Here is a 19,616-nt window from a genome sequence, read left to right as displayed (position 1 = left end):
CAGATCCAGCCCCTGGAAGCCCCAGGGAGCAGAGCACATCCCTGCCTCCCTCCCCAGGGCCTGCTTTGATAACCAACAACTACCAAAGAGCCTGGGCTCACTGTAAAAGCAGCGCTGGAGTCTCCTGAGCGCCGGGCGCAGCAGCATCTCGCCTGTTACCATGGAAAAGCAGCCGCTGTCCCCTTCCTCAGCGCATCAAGCACAAAGCCAGCCCCCGGGCTGAGCTCGAGCTCTGAGCTGGAGCCAAGCTGCCCTTGTGCAAGCCAGGGAGCCGTAGGGCAACTCCCGCTGGGAGGAAGGGACCTTACAAAAGCAGAGGTGGCACCAGCAGCTCCGATCAGGTGAGGTCCTGAGGTTCCTCCTCCTCCTCCTCCTCCTCCATTGGGATGCATTCCCAGCCTTTCACTGAGGCTAACGGGCGAGAAGGCAGGAAGGTCACTGCATCCTTCACAGCGCAGCAGGGGGAGGAGGGCGCTGATCCAGAGAAGGGATCGCTCCCCATGAAAACACCGCAGCAAACCCTGCGCTGCGCCCCACTGCTCCCGCACTGAGCCGAGGCAGTGCGTGCGTCCCCTCCGGACAGGGTTTTTTTTGCCCCTTTTCAAAGGGAAACAGGCATTGAATGGGCGACATCCTGGGCTCTGCTCAGACGCTGACTCAAGCCAAAAGGGCCGCTGGATGCGGTTCCTTCCAGCACAGCATCCTCTGAGCCCACGTCTGCAGATGTGGGACGCGAGGGCTCAGGGCATCATCTCAGATGCTTCAGCCCCTCAGCAGAGCCAAGTGCCATGAGGGAGGGTCACCCCCCGTCCAAAGCTGCCCATTCCAGGCCCTTCCAAGGGTTTCTCTGCAAAATTGATGCTCATCTTTCATCTCGGAGTAAGGAAAGGAAAACAGGGATCGCTCCGGGGCCATCCAAAGGGACCAGTTCCCACTGCCCCATCAGGAGTTATCGCCCATGCATCGAGGCTGGGGGCTTTTGCTGATGCAGGGATACCTTCAGGGGATGAAACAGGACACGTCTGCACAGCACCCTTCTCAAACAGGCTCTGGAGAAAGCAAGCCTTTCTCCGTGCCAGTCCTTATCCTGTTTATCTGTTTATTTCTGCTTGCCCTACAAGGTTTGGGTTGACCTGAAATACTTGCCTACAGAGTCAAGGCCTGGCCACATGAAGCCATTTGACTGTGGCAGGGGGTTGGAAATGGATGAGCTTTAAGGTCCCTTCCCACCCAAACCATTCTCTGCTCTATGACTGCCTCCTGGACCCTTCCCACCCGCAGCAGCTCCAAGGAGCCCTGGATAAAGGGAACAGCAAAGGCAGTCGAGATGGGTGAGATGCAAGAGAAAGGACTCAGAGATGGAAGAGAAAGGACTCAGAGATGGAAGAGAAAGGACTCAGAGCCCAGAATTGCCCTTTCCTATGCAAGGGCATAGGGAGAACGTGGGGTGATGGGGCACTCACCGGGCTCTGCAGCTCAGTCTGGTACTTTAGGCGCAGGTTCTCCGGAGTGTCTGCCACCATGGTGAAGGACTGCTTCGGGTAGTGTCTGTGGGGAGAACGGAGGGCACCAGTCACAGCGGGCCCATGGCCATGCTCCCCGTCCCATCCCAACCACCCCACGACTACCAGCCCCCAGCACATCCCAGTGTCCCAGCCCCACAGCAAGCAGCAGCACTTCCATGCGCTGCAAGGGTGAGCAGGAGCCATTGGGGGTGTTGGGATTTCTCCCTGTGCCCGATGCCTTCCCCAGCTGAGGCATTGATTCTCTCCCACCCTCGATCTATTAACTTCAGGTTCATCAAAGAAGGGGCAGTTTTCCTCCCAAGGGATGGAGCCATTCCATTGTGCCTGGCTGATTCCTGGAGAGACCTTAAACACATCTTCAATCTCCCCTTAAACACTCCTCAGGGTAACATTAGCCTGAGTAAGCGCTGCCTCCGCTCTGCTTTACAGTGGCTGTGCCTGCTCTGCTGTTTCAGCTGTGCAGGGGGGAGCAGGGGGGCTTTATTTGCTCGTTGCACTCCAAGTTTCAGCCACACCAGCCTCATGTTATGGGGATGCTCTTGCCTGTGGCCAGATCATAGAAGCATGCAGTGGTTTGGGTTGGAAGGGACCTTAAAGCTCAGCCAGTTCCACCCCCCTGCCATGGGCAGGGACACCTTCCACTAGAGCAGCTTGCTCTGTAGCTGCCATGGATGCAAAGCCCCCCCCCCAATAAGACATCTGACACTGCCCAGATGGTGGCTGCTCTCATGGGACAGCAAAGAAACCAAAGACATCCCCCGGCAGCGCTTCAGGTTTATAATGCAGAGAGCAAGGAGGGGGAAGCTGCCTTTTGAAAGGGTCAGAGGTTTCTCTTTCATGAGCTAAAGCAGGACTCCAAGTGGGTGGCAGGAACTGAGCGCATGGGTTTAGGCAGGTTAATGGTGCAGGAGAAGGGTGGGAGGCACCAGAGGCAGCCCCAGCCCCAGCCCTGCATCCCACCCGTGGCACCAGGGCAGCACGCTCAGGTTCACTCCCATACATGGAATTAACCAGGTTGGAAAAGACTTTTCCAACACCAGATCATCGAATCCAACCCTTACCCCAAGAGCTTGGATAAATCCTCTTTTATCCAAGGCAATGCAACCGGTTTGGAAGGGCTGAGCAGGGCTCAGCAACCCACTGGAAACAGCAGCTCCTTGCAGAGGATAACGGGGAGGGCCCATGCACTCCAGCAGATCTCAAGGCTTTGCTTCCAGGTCCAGGGCTGAAACTCAACCCGTGCAGCCTCCCCATCTCCATCCATGCAACCCAGCTGGTGCTGGTAGCCCTGGGAACGCTGCAGCCCCTGTCCCCTCCCAGACCACATGAAATGGGTCTTAATAAGATGCTGGGCTCTGCTTTGGGAGCCTGTGTGCTCCGAGCAGCAGCAGTTATCTATTTATACAAGCAGCATTAACACCTCTGCCCAAGGCCAAAGCAAGCGTGGTCAAATGAGGGGAAACCAGCAGAAACCCAGCTGCATGTGGAGGAGTCTGGTTGCGAGCTGCTCCCTACGAGACAGAGGCAACCACAGAGCTGCAAGAGCAGCGCACAGCTCAGGAGAGCAGCAATGCAGGAAACCCAGCAGTAGAAACAGCTGCTCCACTGAAAGAATAAAGAGAAACACCCCCCCCCCCATACACACACAGAGAAACGATGTGGTTTGCAGAAGGAGGAAAAGAACTCAGCTCCAGGGCATCACCCGCTGCCACGTCCCATCGGCCCCATCCCTGCTGGCCTGAGGCATAAAATAAGGCCAAGTGAAGGCTCAAACCAAGCAGGAGTGAGACTGGGGAAGGACAAGGCTCAGTTTTACACAAACAACAGCTCAGTGACTGCTTGCAGGATAGAGTTTAATCCCTGTTTAGATTAACCTGATTAGAGGGGATATAATACCGCGGTCAGGCTGCCTGCAGGCACGGCTGTGTCGCAGCTTCACACCGGGAGCCATCAAGGCAGAGCTCACTGCAGAGATTCCTGCATTATCACTCCAACAGGGATAAATCCTGCTTCTCCACAAGGGTCCTGCAGGAGCTACAGGCACAGGGCACAGGCTTTTGCCATTTACCTGCTCTTGACATCCTGCTCCCCCAGCAACTGGTGCCCACTGGAGTGGGGATGGCTGGGTGGGAGCAAAGGCTTAGCAACGGGGAGGGATGTTTTAGATGCAGCAAAACGGCGTTAAGACATCTCAGAACCAAATCCACCCCCAGCTGCTGTCTGCTGGAGCAGAGATGAACAGCTTGGAGGGGTGCAAAGGACAAACGGCATCGGCCCGGTTTGGCCTCTGGTTAACACAGTTTGCTCTGTAAAGGCTCCTGGAGCTGCAGGAGGTGCTGGGTTAATGCATTCCTACCTTGAAGAGACAGCACAGAGGGAAACGTGCCCCTTTTGTCCTTGTGGAGGTGACAAAACCCCCTCTGAGAGCGAAGCTGCAGGCACCGAGGCAGCACGTGTCAAAGGAGTTTGCAGTGCACAGCCCTGCTCACGGGGCTCTGCCCCTCAGCTGCACTCAGGATGACTCCTGCATTAGGGCTATGGGGATGCTGGTACCCACGGGGCAAACACCAGCAGCATCAGTTTTAGTTCCAAACGCAGGTGCTATTAAACAGCTGCTGGGGCAGCTGGGGCTTCCCTCACAGTGGTGCTAACCCAGTCACTGCACTAACCCAGCTTACAGGGGCAGGGGAGGGCAGTCCTGGGACTTGTCTGTTCTTTCAGCCCAGTTACCCCTTGCATCCTGGAGCCCCTTCCCGAGTTTCTCGGAAGCCACCGTCCTGACTCTCACCAAAGTCAAAGCAAACAAAGCCCAAACCCTCAAGGCTCTGATGCTACATTCCCTCATCCTATATTTGCCATAGAAGGCAACAGACAGCCCCACGCCTCCCCTGGGAACAGGGATGGAGCTTCATCCTGGTCCTATGGGGAGAGCCAAGCGGCATCCCCGCTGCTGGGGCCTTTGCAAAGACAGGATTGGTACAGAGATGCCCAATTCTAACAGCCCCATCCCCTGACGCTCAAGGGCTGCACACAGAAAAGCCACAGCCACAGCCGGGGCTCCGTGTAGGGCAAAGGCAATGGGTAAGGTGTGTGCACCACCAGCCAGAGCTGCATTTACAGCTCAGCCACGGCCCAGGAGCTCCGCTACTATCTGCTGATGCCGCCGGCAGAAATCATCCCATTGCCATGGCAACTGCATCCCATGCCCCGGGCATGCTAATAACGCTTGGGAGAAGCCGAGTCCTCAGCAGCAGCCTCCAGAGGCAAGGAGGAGGGAAGCCCCAGTCACTGCGAGGGCTGGAAATGGAGAAATTCACCCCGGTGAGGCTCAGAGACTAAGAAGCTGTGGTAGGAGGGGGAGAGAACAGGGATAACCCGAAAGAGCATCCCTGCTTCTTGCCTGATGGATCCACAGTGAGCTGGGCCCTGCTGCAGCCACAGCCTGCTGAGGGACGGGACGAGACAGCCAGAGACCACACAGCCTGAGCTATAATTGGTTTCTGCTTCTGATAGGGATTGAGGAAACCTCCCAAGGAGTTGAGAGAGGTTTTTACACATCCTTGAGCCCCTCCAGCCTGCGGTTAGCAGGCAGGAGTAATCTGTCCGTCTGCATTAGGAGCAGGATGAGACACACGAGCCGAGCATCTTCCCCCTAAGCGGAGGCATCTCTTTTCTCCCCAGCTCCTGAGATCTGTCTGATAAAGAAAAGGCTTTTCAGTCCCCAGGGAACTTAAGGCTGTGCCTTAAATGAGGAACCTTAAATTAGGGAATGGAAGGGTTCCCGCTGCAGGAGCCGTGAGAGCCCCACACGGCCCAGCCGTGCAAACACAGACACCCGCATCCCTGCCACACACAGCAGAGAGGGGAAACCCATCTCCTGTGCATGAGAATGAGCCTCGGGAGCAGTGAGCAACGAAACTAAACCTCCGTGAGCAGGCAGGGAGTGAACTGCTTGGGGTTGGGAGCAGGCAGGGGAGCTGCAGCAAACGGGCTCGTCCCTCCCTGCCTGCGGTGCTCTCGTGGGGGAGCGGACCCGGTTCTCCCTCTTCTCGTGGCCAAAAGCAAGGCAGGAGCAGAGCTGTGGGTCCTCCCCCCCCTCGCCAGCACCATAAATAGGGCTTGGCTGGGGAAGCAAGGGAAGAGGGAGGGCGTTTATTGCTCACCCTGCTTCCCTCTGCCAGCAACGCACCCCAAATCCACCCTGTGCGGTTATCGGCCACCCTCACTCACCAGCATGGGCTAGAGATGGAGGCTTCCACAACTGGAACCAGCAGGAGTTCTGGTGCCCACCACAGCAGCTTCCATGCACCGAGCCCAAAGGCAGTGGAGGAAGAGGTCTTCTTCCAGCACCACTCATTTATACCCCCCCCCCACACACGTGTGTACCTGCCCTGATGCCCTTCACTCCCGTTCCTCTGCTGCAGGAATGCTTGTTTCCCGAGCGCAACAGGTAGGGAACAGGAGTCAAACAGGGATGATGGAGCCCTGGAGCATCATTAAAACCCTCCAGGCCCCACAGGCTTCAGGCACAAGCTGCCCGAGAAGACAAAGAGGGGGAAAGCTGCTTCCAACCATCCCTCTCCTGACAAACTGCAAGGAAATGATGAGTCCCACGCAGCCTCGGATGCGGCACTTGGGTAAAGTCTGCTGCTAAGTAAGAGCTGCTCAGGCAAGAGCAGCAACCTCTCGAGAGCAACCAGGAGCCAGGGCAAAACACACCCCTGCGAGCTGCTCGTCGAGGTGCTGTGGGTCCTGGGGCTGGCTGGTTGACAACAGGACCCAAACACTTGGCTCCTGGTGGGGCAGGAGCATCCCGGTGGTTTCCCTGCTGCAGGGGACAGGGATGCAGGAGGGTGGAGGAGGAAAGGAGCCAGGTTTCTGTGGGTCTTTGGGACACAGCAGGGGCTGTGTAGGAGGAGGGGGTGCAGAGCCCTCAGCATCCCCACGGCTGCTCCATCCGATGGGGATTGCTTTAACAGCTGCTGGAGAGGAGACCGCTGGGGCCAGAGACACCAGATCGGCCTTGCCCTTGGGGGGGTCTCTCCTCGCATCCATCCTCGGCCCGCTTGGAGCGGAACAAATGGGACACGTGGGATCCCTCCCCCAGGCCGACCCCTGCTGCTGTCAGATTAAGTGAAGCAGCACAGGAATATGTGGGGCAGAGGGACACGTGATGGAGCAAAGGCTGGGAAACACCCCCCTTTAACCTGCAGCTCCACAGAGCCATTACACCCATCCCGAGGGGCGCGAGGAAAAGGCACCCCAGGTTCCACATGCACCTAAGGAGCAGAGGAGCACAGTGATGGCAGGAGCAATAGCTGCACACCCAAAGCTGCTTTAGCAGGGACATCAGAAAGCAAGCACAGCCCTTTCCTCCCCACACAGCAAGCAGGAACAGCCCCATTCCAGCACCTTGCTCCCAGTTTCCTTGTTCCAGTGGCACCTAGGCAGTATTTTCACAGGGAGAAACAGTGTAAAGATCTCACTTCCAGATCAGTGGGAGTCTCCAAGCACTTGCAATCCATCACATCCCAGTCCTGCCTTGAAAGCAGCATCTGCTCTCAGGAGCTGCCTTCCCAAGAAGGGCAGCACTTGAACTTCTGCCTTTGGAGCTTCTCACAAGCTGGAAATGGAGTTAAGCTTCTCCAACAGGAGACACTGGTGGGCACAGCTGTATAAACCCCACTGAACGCAGCACAGCAGCTCTGTTAGCAACAGGACCCAGACTCTGCCTCTCCAGCATGACTCAAACCTCCAGCACTGCTGGTTTACACCATGTACAAGATGACTGAGTGTTTAGAAGAGCCTCTTCTAGCTCAAAGTGTTGCTTGCATTCAATCCAAGCTGCTTTAAAGCAAGTGTTTCTGGCAGGCTTGCTCAGCAACAGCATCCTAAAGGGATGGAGAAATGCCACCCACAAACCTGCAGCTCCAGGAGGACACTGTCACCTTTGGGCTGTTGCATCAGGGTTTTGGGAAAGGAGAGTTAAACAAAGGAAGCAATAAGGGCTGCTCTGCCAGGAGGCTCCCCGGGTCACATCCTGCCTTTCAAAGAGCTGCTGATTCTTGGGGACGAGCTTCAAGAAATAAACTGGCCTTTTGTTAGTCACAAAGGCAGCACCCGGCTCGCAAACATCCTTCTGTACCAGAGCAGGCTGCAGGGAAAGGCTCTGGTTCCTCCCAGCACTTCCAAGGAGGAGCTGCCAAAATGGCTGGTCCAGCCCTCCACGTGTCCAGCTGCTGCTCCCATCATCTGCTCCCAGCCCGCATCAGGATTGGCTTGGTATAACATAACCCAGAGCACAGCTTCATGGAATGGCCTGGGTTGGAAGGGAGCTTAAAGCTCACCCAGCTCCAACCCCTGCCACGGGCAGGGACCCCTTCCACCGGAGCAGCTTGCTCCAAGCCCCTTGGCCTTGAACACTGCCAGGGATGGGGCAGCCACAGCTTCTCTGGGCACCCTGTGCCAGCGCCTCAGCACCCTCACAGGGAAGAGCTTCTGCCTTTGGGGGTGTCTCAAAGCCCCTGCCACGGTACCAGGCTAGCAGAGGGCTGGAGGAGGCAGGAGAAGCCAAACCCATCACCACCAGCCCCAGCGTGGCTCCAGTGCGGGATGATGGCAGGAAGCAGGGTTTTGCTGTCTGTGAGGCCAGGCAGCCTCCATCTCGCCTCCATCCCCAAAGGCTCTGCCAGCAGTTGCTGAGGGTGTTGCAGAGCAGCCTAAGGAAAAACCAGCCTGTTTCCATAAACCTGCTTTAATCCAGAATGGAAAGATTCCAGGTGAATGCAGAAGAGGGGTTGCCAAGCTGTGAAGAGAGAAGTCACTTCTGGAAAGGGCTCTGCTCATCCCACTGCTCCCCTCTCCCATCCCTGAGCCCCCAGAACAGAGCAGTGCCTTTCCCAACCTCCTCCAGTGCCGTTTATGGGAACAGGGTGGGCATCCCAACAGAGCTGGGTTTTTCCAGCCCCAGGGCATGGATAAGTTTAGCAAAGTCAACATCCATCCACACCCTGCACCGAGGTCAACGCTGGGCAGCCCTTGCTGCTGGCTCAGCCCAAACCTGGCTCCGAGGATGCTCCATGGCTGCTGCCAGGGAATCCATCCCCCAACACAGCAAAGGGGAAGCAGCAGGACCCTGTATCCCCCCCCCTCCATAGGAGCATACGGGCAGACCAGCTTTCATTTACACCAACAGCAGAGTCTGCTCTGAGCTCCACGGCATGCAAAGTGTGCCCACCGAGAGAGGAAGCAGCTCTTCTCATCCAGAAACTCGGCACAAATAAAGCCTGGGATAAACACCTGGACTCCAGCCCAGCAACACAGTTGTTCCTCTTTCCCTTCCTGCCTCCCCCCAAACTTGGAAGATCACTTTATTAATGGAGTAGGCTGCTACCAGATGGAGCGCAGAGGAATGCCAAGAACAGATCCCTGGCTCCTTGTGAAGCTTGGAGGCACTAACTTCTCCCAAGGAAAGAGTTAGCCCAGAGGTACCAGGCTCTGCATGGAAAAGCAAGGATCTGAGGGGAGAGACGTGTGCCAGGGAGGTTCTTTGGGTCATCACAACGAATTGGAGGGTTTACAGCTCGCACTCACCGTGCCCAACTAACGCCAGGGCTAGGTTTAGGTAAGGAGGACAGGGCTGAGCTGCCTGCCCTGACTCAGCAAACAGGAATGTCAGCCCCGAGATGTGAATCCCCCGGGATAGCTCAGTGTGGTTTCTATGTGATGCAAGTCAGCTCCTTATAGAACACTGCAGTCACCCCAGCGTGGCAGATGGAGCGACCCTGCCAATACACCTACACAGGATATTCCTGGCAGCCTTGCTTTGCCTTGAACCCCTTTTGGAGGGGTTTAGCAAGGGGGATGTGGAAGGCAGCAGCACCACTATTGCCTCTTCTCTGTGCTGGTGGGACCACAGCAAAGGTCTCTGCTGGCAGCAGCATCTTCCCTTGGAGGCTCAAACAAAGGATGCTGCAGTGGGGCCAGGCTGCCTCTCGGTGCTGGGGGAGGAGGGACTGTCAGCAAGTAGACCATTAACTTCCTGCCAGCTCGTCTGCAGCAGTAAGGAAGTCAAACTGCAGCCCCGTGGGGTGTGCAGCAGCAGGGACAGCCCCTCTGAGCAGCGGGATGCCAGCACAGGGGCTGGTGCATGCAGCCAGAGCAGGGCTTTCCAACCAGATGCATCCAACAGGGCAATTGCTTGTTCATCAGCACGAACTTGGGCAAGCCTACAGCTAGGGATGAAGCCTTGGGTCTCACCCTTGCTCCTCAAGGGAGAGGAGCAGAACCTCCTTATAGCCAAGACAGGTACAGAAGGAGCCTCTTGCCTGGGATCCTGCTCCTTCTCCCCCCTCTACACGGCTCCACACCCAGGCACAAGCAAGCTCCTCTCTGCACTTAGAGCATCGCTGGGCAGTGCTTCCATCTCTGAAGATCCAGCTCCCCAGAACAAATACACAGCTTTGGACCCTCAGACAGGACTGTCGAGGCTCCAGGTTCGTGCTGCACACAGCAGCTTGGTTTCAGCTGGGAGAGAGTCATTTCTGAGCCACCACTGAGGCACAGGGCTCTGTTATCCCTACAGCACAAGATGACATTAAAGCCTCTATATAAGGCAGATTTGGGAGCAGCTGGTGCCCTTGAACACACAGTCCTGCCTGTCCTCTGCAGCCAGGCTTTCCCTCACCCTTCATTACCAGAAGCCTCAAACTTCCCCTGGATGCTGCCCTCCCTCCACTTCTACCTCTGTTAGTTCAAAGTGCTCATGTAAAGAGATGAGCCCAGCCTTGAACGCTGCCTCCAGTGAACAACCAGTCACCCCAGCACCCAGCTGAAGTCAAAAGAGGAGTGAGGAGGAGGGTGGAGAGCATCGCATCTGCCACCAAGCCAGTTCCCAACGCTGCTGGGCACGGGGAGGGCAGAGTTAAGCAGCCACCTTCTTGAAAGGCTTCCCACAGATTTATTGCTGGGGTAATGTCACAGATAAGGAGGAAGCCCAGCCCTCTTCCTCCTGCTCTCTTGAAGAAAGAAACTCAGGAATTTGGCAGAAGGCCACGGCTCAAACAGAGGAGACCCTGTGCTAAGGCATGTTCAGAAAAGCAGTCTCTTCCCTGCCAGGATAAACGTTGCTTTTCCACCCCCTTCTTGGGGGAGAAAAGAGGTGGCTCCTCAACCCCAACGTGAGCAACAGCCCTTTGGAATGGGTGGGCTCCTCCTGGGCTGTCACTCACCTTCCCTGGACACTGCTCCTAGCTCAGGATACTGCAGGGGGGCAGAACTGACAAGGAACTGAACCCATGTCCTCTGGCTGGACGTTCCCTTCACCCCATGTCTGGGCACCCTACAGCCTCCCCCCCAGCAAGCAAAGGGCACAGCCTCGTGTGCCAGCAGCTTTCGGCTGCTTTCACTTCCCTTTAAAGCAAGATCAGGCAAAGAAGGAAGAGCAAAGCATTTAATGCAGGTCTCTGTGCACAGCTTTGAACATCCCTGGGCTAGAGGGAGGACAGACGCCTAGCTGCCTCTTCTTCAGGGAGGCTGCAAAGGGTTAAGACAGCAAGCCAGCATCAAAGGCAGCCCTCAAGCAGAGGGGGTTGAGAAACTGAGATGGGTTGCGCAGACTCCTTGGAATCTCAGGAATTTCCCATTATTATCCCACTTCCCTTCCAGCAGCCTGGAGGGAGAAAGCACAAGAACAGGACCTCAGGCCCATCCCTACAGCCAGGCCAGGGGCAGAAGCACCGGGGATGAGCATGCCCTGGCACATGGACCCAGGCAAAGCTGGGATGTGGGTGATGCCCACGATCCAGCAAAGGAAGCTTTGGCTCAGGACACTAAAAAGAGCTCAGGGGTCTGATCTCCTGCAGCTCTCCACGGATCCAGGTCTCAGCCTCACAGACCCCAGGCTGCTTGGACCACCATGGTAGGCTGAGACACACGCACAGCCCTCTAAATCAACAGGTCACCCTCATGCTACCCCACTACTCCAGGAAGTTCCCAGTTTCACCTCACAAGCTGGAGCTTTAATAGTGCTCCAAGTCTCATCCCAATTAAACAGGGGTTTTGGACTTTGGGCAGGTCACAACCACCATCGACACCTTCAGTCCACAATAACCAACCTATAAGAGCTACGTAAGAGGGAGGGTTGTGCTGAGGCACCACAGGGCTGAAGGTCTTCCAGCTTCCTTCTGCTTATCTTACACATTAATACCCATCTTACAAGGATGCTGTCAGGATTAATGTTTTTAAAGTAGTCTGTGAATGGACCAAGCTATACACATGCCAAGCAGTATTACATTATCTACTTTTCTTTCTAAGAACACTCATGTATAAGCAGCAGCTACAAAAATCTTACTGCAAAGCTGCTTTATGGATATTAAGAAACATGTCGGGTACTGAGAGCTTCACTTTGGGCTGAGCAGGGACTTGTGTTCATCACTCAGCAGAGCCCATAAAGCTGGGCACAAGTAAAGGGTCCTTCTTGACAGGAAAAGACATGGGGGCCAGTGAACATGCATCACTCAGCAGCAGCCTGAGAGAAGCAGGAAAGTGAATTGAGGTGGGATGCTGGAGATGCTCTGCCTCCATCTCCCCCACGCTGCTCAGGAGAGAAGGATTCTGCATTTAAGCTCCATTTACCTTCAGATGCATTTACGTTCCCAACACCAAGGGCAAGTGCCAGTAGCTGAGGGTGAATGCACTTGGCCATCAGCAGAGCCCAGGCTGCAGTGCCACCCATGTCCCTCACTGCTTCACACATCCTTTCCTCTGCACTAAAAGGCATTTTTTCCTCTTCCCAAACACCTGCATTGAGTAGGGGTGGAATAAACACCCTTTTATTTCCCCTTCTTTAAGGGGATACAGGTCAAAGTCAACTCCATAGAAACGCCTGCCTGTAGTTTGGATTTCATTCACATTTTGTCTGCCCAAGCTGGAACTGGAGAGCAGCCATAGACAGCATTTAAGCCTGGAAACCCTTGTTTTAATACCAGCATTAACTGGCCTGGGTGACCCCTTCCAGCCCAGGGCTTCACATGCACTCCCTGAACCAAAGCAGAGCAGCAGGGGAAGAGTTTCTGCAGGCCAAGGGTCCCTTCACCCCTCATTTCCCAGCCCCAGTGCCCACGAGAGCAGGCAGCAGTCACTTACGCATTGCAATACGGCTTCTTCTCGTAGCCCTTGTAGTTTTTCATGTTTAGGGTCATCTTGCAGGTCTCGCAGTGGAAACATGCTTTGTGCCAGAACTGCAAACAAGGGACAAGAGCATCGTTAGCACCAGTGGCTTGCAAAACAGGGCCACAGGTTCGCACAAGTCCAACTCGGCAGCGACTCCAGCCCAGCGATGCCAGCGTGACCCCTGCAGAGCGCACGGCTCAATGTTCTGACTGGATTAGGACACATGTAAACCCCCCCCAGACCCTCCCAACGCATCTTATCTCAACAGGGCACAACACTGGAGTTGCATTATAGCAGCATCTTGCTTCCTTATCTCCAGAGCAGGAACTCACAGGACAGGCAAAGCCTCCTGCTCGGAAAGAAGCACAACACAAACCCCTGTGAGCAGGGAGCCGTCAGCAGTTACCAGCTGTGGTTTGCAGGCTTCAAAGATGCTGCTTTAGGGTTTTTTTTTGCTGATGTTAGCCAAGAGATAGCCAGAAGAGCAGGTCAGGTAAGGCTGCACACAGACACCGAGCCAAGGCAGAGGCTAAAAGGTTCTCATGAGAAGCAGACAGCGCGACGCGGGCAGCTCCAAGGTCCTCGCCACAGATGCCACCCTTCCGCCTGCCTTTTAGGTGGCTGATCCCAAGCTCTGCATCCCCAGAGGATGCAGGATCAGCCCAGGCACTCCTCATCCCCCTCTTCTCACAGTGGGGCTGTCCAGACCGATGACTGCTCTTGCCAGGGCTTGAAGCAGGCAGCAACAGGGAAGAGGAGCTGCTGGCCTGACATCGGGGTGCTGTTCTGGCATCTTCTCACCCACAGCTCGCAGCAGCAGCAGCCTCAGGTTGACCCCAGATGAGGTCTGTTGCCTGACAAAAGCTCTCCTTTAAGCAAGGCACACTCAGACTCAAGGCTAAAAACACAGCCCCTGAAAATCAAGCCATGACCCTACACTGGAGCTGCAACACCTGATGAACCCTATAAAGATGTGGTTTACAGGGGTTTTTTAGGGCTACTCTTAATGAAATGATTTCCACTTGGCATTTACCTGGCCTGAGTGCCTGGATGGAGCCCAATGAGAACAGCTCAGAGCTGCTACCAAGCAATTCTGCTCAAGCCTATGCAGACCAAGGCCGATGCCAGTCCCCAGGTGACCAGACCTGGTGCTTCCTCTGGAGTTGTTTGAGGGGCTCGGTGAGACATCCCATGGCCCAGATCAGACACAGGAGAAAGGAGCAGAGCTGGAGCAGTGCCTTTGCTCCTCCAAAGCAACTCAGCCCTGCCCCAGGGCTGCCCTCCCTTCTTCAGAGCACCCAAGCCACCCAGCATCACCCCACAGAAGCAGGGAAAGAACCAGCCCAAAGCCACCCCAGCAGCTCATCACACCCAGCAGGTTCCAGTCAACAAGCCTGCAGCGTGGCACCCAGCCCAACACTGAACATGCAGCAAGCAAAGAGCCCTGGAGAGCAGCTGGAGGTTGTCGCTGTGATTTCCTTCCACCCCTTAAGCCTTCAGAAAGTCACTTCCACCACTGCTGCGTTCCTGCAAGGGGGTGGTGAGAGCCAAGCCCTTGTGCCACCTACCCCCAGGTACCACACCCCAGTGCACAAACACTGGGAGACGATGACTCAGCCCAGGAGGACAATTTGCCTCCTTTCAGTTGCTCAGGGCAACGTATTTGTTCTTTTCCTCCAGTTATACAAGTTCCTCCACTGCAAACGGCGAGAGGAGGCTTCCCTCTGCTCCCTACCAACACCCTCATCCCCATCCAGCCCACACAGGATGCTTTCCCCTCCATCCCAGCTTTCAGCCTCTATGAGGCGAGGCTGAGCCTCAAGTTCTTCAGGCACTGCAGCCTTTTGGGTGAGCTCCTGCCACATTAGAGGTAGTTAACAGACCTCCCCGGGCCTGCCTCTGCTGCAATAGCTGTGGATAAGTACCAGGGATGCCACTGTAAATACTGTGGAGATGAATTCATTGCCAACACTACTTCAGAGCCTCTTCTTCCAAGGAATATCCAGGCTCCCAAGAGCCAAGGCAAGGCCAGCACTGCCCTTGCCCAAGGTAGGCTCCACAATAAGCACAGTGGCAGTGATTTAGCCAGCCCTTACCCCCAGACAGAGAGGAATTAACACATCTTCTTGCACCAGGCATCTTTCAACAGAGGCGTTTCTGTCCTGTACCTCTTACAGAGGACTCTCCACAGCCTGAGGAGAGCTACACAAAGAGCACTACCCCTTGTCTCCAAGTCTCACCACCACTAAGCTTCATCCTACCACTGCCAGCATTAACGCTGGCTCCAGCAATCTAAACCAGCACTAAAGGAAGGGCTGCAAAAACAGACACAGGGGAACAGCAATTACGTAGGCTTCCAGTAACACTTCTGCCGAGCCTCCAGCAGAGAAAGAGGACAAGTTCCAAATAGGTTTGCAGAGGAGCATTAGCGCCTGTGCTTTCTAATCCCAAGCTTGAAGCGCTCCGAACATCTGGAGGTGATCCCAGGTACAGCTGCACAGCACAGCCCCGTGTCCCAGCAGGCTGGACTCGATGAGAAGCACACGGGCTGTGGTCCAGGCATGCTGCTCTTGGAGAGATGGAGCCCTTTGGCCAACCTGGTCATGGCAACAGATTAGATCTGGGGACTCACAGCCACAGCACGTGGTGGGGTGTTTCCATTTATAGCACACGCTACAGCCACACAGCATCCCTCCACGAAGCAAATCACAGAATCCCAGCCTGGTTTGGGTTGGAAGGGACCTTAAAGCTCACCCAGCTCCAACCCCTGCCACAGGCAGGGACCCCTTCCATAGAGCAGCTTGCTCCAAGCCCCTGTGTCCAACCTGGCCTTGAACACTGCCAGGGATGGGACAGCCACAGCTTCTCTGGGCACCCTGTGCCAGCGCCTCAGCACCCTCCCAGGGAAGAGCTTCTGCCTAAGAGCTCATCTCAGTCTCCCCTCGGGCAGGTTCAAGCCATTCCCCTTGGCCTGTCCCTACATCCCTTGTCCCAAGCCCCTCTCCAGGTTTCCTGCAGCCCCCTTAGGCACTGGAGCTGCTCTCAGGTCTCCCCTTCAGGAGCTTTCTCTTCTCCAGGCTGACCCAGCCCAGTTCTGCTCCACACTTGGGAGCAAGCATTACTTGAGACTCAAGGGTTAAAGGACATAAAGGAGACTCCTTGGGCTGGAGGCAAAGCCTTGAACGGGTTTAATGCAGTGCAACAGCCAAGTCTAACTTCTACTCATCTCAGGAAAGTCATCTGACATCAGCTCTACGTGGGTTCAGCCGCTGCAACCACCAAACCCTGTGACAAGATGTCACTTCCACAAACAGAAGCTGGGTACAGCACCTTATATGGAGAGCAGCGGGGAGGCAACGACACCCATTTCCCTGAACCCCGTTTGCCTTTCGCCAGGTGCTGATGGGCAGAGTCAAGAGGCAGAACCGCACCATGGCCTCACTTGCCCGGCTGCTGCGCCCCGCTGATGGAGCCCCACCAAGGCACACATTTTCCTCCTTCCTTGGCTGTAAAATCTCAGCAGGGAAATGGACTTTAATGATTTCACTCCCAGGAGAACCAAGCCCATCTGCTTGTCAACACACCAGAGCTGAAAGCTTAAACACGGCTACGTGTACACTTCCCCTCCCGGAGCCCTTCCTTATTGCTGCCCGGGGTTCAACTTCAGCGCTTGTGCAAACAACACCAGAGGTGTCCTTTCGACTTTGCTCCAGGTAGAAGGAAAACAAGGGGAGCAGCCTCTCCAATAACACTGTGCTTTCATGGGAGGGCTCGTCCAGCCAGAAACACCAGGGCAAATGAAAGCGAGGGGAGTTGGTGGGGTGTAACTCTTTGGTTAGGGCTGGGCTGTACGGCAAGGCTGACCATGGAATGATTTTTAGCTTAATAAGGCCCCTACAAGTACAAGATGGTGACTGCAGCCTCCTGCCTGCTTCCAAACAGCCAGGATACGTGGTGTTGGGATGCACACCAAGCCATGCCCTCACGGCACTGCACAACTGCCAGCTCAGGGGAGCCAAAACCCAGACAGTGGCTGCGCAGGAGGAAGGGATGGGTCATTCCTCGCCTTCCTTTCCAGTTATCCACAACTCAGATGCCCCGCAGCTACCCGGGGGCAGCACAGGCTCCTTAAGACAGAGCCACTTCCCTGCTCCCAACAGGCAGGGAACACAGGGCCGATAGTTCAGCTTCGAGCCATTCCCAGCTTAAGGAAGAAACCTCATCTGTTAAAAATGCGAGCAACAGGGTCTGCCGGAGCTCAGGAATGCCGCTGGAGAGCGGCGCATTCTTCAAGTTACTTTTTTTAGTCCTTAAACTGGTCGTCCCAGAAGCCTGGAAGAGGAGGGGGAGGAGGAGAGCGGCTCGGCTCTCCAGGAGGGGCGAGTTCCCAGGCGAATCCCATGGGAGCCGGGCGGCGGAGGGGATGGAGACACCGCCATCGCCTTCCTCACCGGACCTCGGCACCAGCAAGGATGGGTTTTGATGGGAAAGCACTCAAAAAGAGACACTCAAAGCACTCCCCCCCTCCCCTATGGCAGACAGAACGGGCTATAAAGATGGAATTCTGGAACACAGAAGTATCAATTGGGATGGAAGGAAAAGAAAGGGGGTGAAAAAAAAGGAGAAGCTTGGCTAATGCAAACCAGATGAGGCTCCCGGCTTCGGGGGGAGCGTTAACTGTTGCTTTCCACCGGCCTCTCCTGCTGTTTGATTACACATAAGGAAAAGGCTCCAGGCATTGCTGGTGACCCCCAGGCAAAGGGCAACTGCCCGTGGGGTATGAGAAGATGCCACCTCAGGTACCCCCGGGGCTGGAAGAAGTGTGGGTCCCACAATGTGGGGACCCCGAGAAGGTTTCTAGGGGGGGTGGCAGTTTGGAGACAGCCCATGGAGAAAACGGGATACCCCAGAGAAAGTGGAAAAGACTTAAATACCCTACAAGGGGGCACGTGAAATATCCTACATGGGACGGGGATGGGGGGGGGGAAGAACCAGCCCCACAGAAGATGTCACAATCCCATATATCCGCCCCCCCCTCCCCAGACGCCGCACTCACCTTATCCAAGCAGTTCACCTTCTCCGTGGGGTACACGATCTTGCCGCAGCGGGCGCAGTTGGGGTTCATGGCTGCAAGGACCCCAGGACTCCAACCACCGCCTCCCGCTGCCGCCGCCGCCGCTTCTGGGGCCGCCGCCCGCGCTGCCGCGACCCTAAATAGTGATGGGGGGGAGTAAGGGGGGAAGAGTGGGAGGAGCACGGGGGGAGGACGGACGGACGGGCGGGCGCGCACCCACGCGTGCACGCACACGTACACCCGCCCCCTTCCTCTTCCTCCCCTCCATCACACGCGTGTGCGTTGCATGGAGCGCTGCGCACACGCGTTGGGATGCGCTATCACAGCGCTCGCGCGGCCGCCCCGGCAGCCGGGGGTATAGCTCAGTGGTAGAGCATTTGACTGCAGATCAAGAGGTCCCTGGTTCAAATCCGGGTGCCCCCTTGAGGTTGAGCTTTTGATTGCTCTTATTTTCTGCGTGTTTTTTTCTTATGTCTTTCTCTTTTGTGTTTTATTTTCATCCCCACGCATGATTCCTCCTTAAAAGTACGTGAGGAGAAGCTCCCCGACCTCTGCAAGGCCGGCAGAACCGTGTAGGTTCTTCCTGCACTGCCAATGTGATAGGCAGCATCGACCCAATTGGGGTTTTTCCATTCCAAAACCCTCTACAGGAACGTTAACTAAATCTCTGTCAGGGATAACAGCACCTTGATTCCCCTTTCCAGGAACCCAACGCAAGAAAAGGACCCTCTGCTTGCAGGTGGGCTTTAATGAAGCACACCCACACTAAAAAAGGCTGCGCTCGACTCTTTTCCGCCTCTTTTATTTCAGGATGCAGCTTTAAATTGGTTTCCTTCAGTTTAAAAGCAGCTTCTCTGATCCTGTCACACAGCCCACTCCTTCCCTCGCTGATCGCCTCACCCAGCGCTTCCCAGCTCCCCTGAAACAGCCTCCCACCTTTTCCCGGCTCATCTCAGCTTAAAATAAACCGAGCTTTTCAGTTTATCCAGCAATTTGGGATGTTGTGGGTGGATTTTCCTCTCTTGGCTGAGGAGATGCTGACGAGTGCGCGAGGCTCTTCATCACACAGAAGTTTTGGGTGCAAAACTGCAGGGCTTTGGTTTTTCTTTCTCTTATTTCCTTCACCTCCTGCATCTTGCCCAGTTGGCCAGGTTGGATGGGGCTTGGGGCAACCTGCTCTAGTGGAAGGTGTCCCTGCCCGTGGTGGGGGTTAGAACTGGATGAGCTTTAAGGTCCTTTCCAACACAAACCAGGCTGGGACTCTATGATTATTTGCTTTCAAGCTCTACACGGAGCACTTAGAGGACCAGGCTGATGAAGAAGCATCACTTGTGTTTTCCTCCTGAAATTAGATTTAAGCTTTCCCTGGGGAAACACAAAAATCATTTCTTGCCAACAGGCAAAACCCTTTCACTTTGCAGTTAAATTACACCGGGATTTACAGCATCATTAGGGCTGACAAATACACATGGAGGCAAGAGTGGCTGGCTCTGATAACAGACACATCCCCTCCTCGGTGTAGGGTGAGCGGCACGGCGCTGCAGCCGCACTCCGGTACACCAAGCGGTGCCTGGGAAACACCGAATTGCTGCGCCTTTGCCTCCCTTCCTGTGCTCGCTTCTTGGTCCCTCGGGCTCCGCCGGTCCTGGAAGCGCGCACCGGGAGGAGCCACCGGCTCCCCCCCCAAGCTCGGTGCCCGGTAGCGGCGCTGGAAGGCGGCACGGAGGGGAATTCGGCGCGGCGGGGGTATAGCTCAGTGGTAGAGCATTTGACTGCAGATCAAGAGGTCCCCGGTTCAAATCCGGGTGCCCCCTCTTTTGCGTTTTCTACCTTTCTTTTTTCCC

At 55.6% G+C, this 19,616-nt stretch overlaps 1 protein-coding gene and 2 non-coding genes across 4 annotated transcripts in view; 2 read left to right on the top strand and 1 right to left on the bottom strand.

Moving 5' to 3' along the window:
* The window catches only part of LASP1 (LIM and SH3 protein 1), a 28,335-nt gene extending 10,466 nt beyond the window's left edge, over positions 1 to 17,869 (bottom strand). The window contains exons 1-3 of one of the 2 annotated variants that reach the window (XM_057433228.1): positions 17,755 to 17,869; positions 12,672 to 12,766; positions 1,464 to 1,548 (exon numbers count right to left, since the gene is read on the bottom strand). In XM_057433228.1, coding sequence (XP_057289211.1) covers positions 1,464 to 1,548; positions 12,672 to 12,766; positions 17,755 to 17,823 — 249 coding nt within the window. In that variant the 5' untranslated portion in view covers positions 17,824 to 17,869. Of the gene's footprint in view, positions 1 to 1,463; positions 1,549 to 12,671; positions 12,767 to 17,754 lie in introns of those variants that run through there. The other variant, XM_057433229.1, reaches the window with a different exon arrangement.
* A 254-nt stretch (positions 17,870 to 18,123) lies between these two features.
* TRNAC-GCA (transfer RNA cysteine (anticodon GCA)) lies at positions 18,124 to 18,195 on the top strand. Its single transcript has one exon. It is a non-coding gene; the product is annotated as a tRNA-Cys (tRNA).
* A 1,319-nt stretch (positions 18,196 to 19,514) lies between these two features.
* Positions 19,515 to 19,586, top strand: TRNAC-GCA (transfer RNA cysteine (anticodon GCA)). The gene has a single exon. It is a non-coding gene; the product is annotated as a tRNA-Cys (tRNA).
* Positions 19,587 to 19,616: the final 30 nt, after the last annotated feature.

This window comes from Pezoporus wallicus, unplaced genomic scaffold, assembly GCF_028554395.1.
Source record: "Pezoporus wallicus isolate ANWC-B61680 ecotype Strahan unplaced genomic scaffold, APGP_CSIRO_Pwel_v1 contig_10813, whole genome shotgun sequence".
NCBI lineage: Eukaryota > Metazoa > Chordata > Aves > Psittaciformes > Psittacidae > Pezoporus > Pezoporus wallicus.
This window is presented reverse-complemented; position numbering and strand designations above follow the sequence as displayed.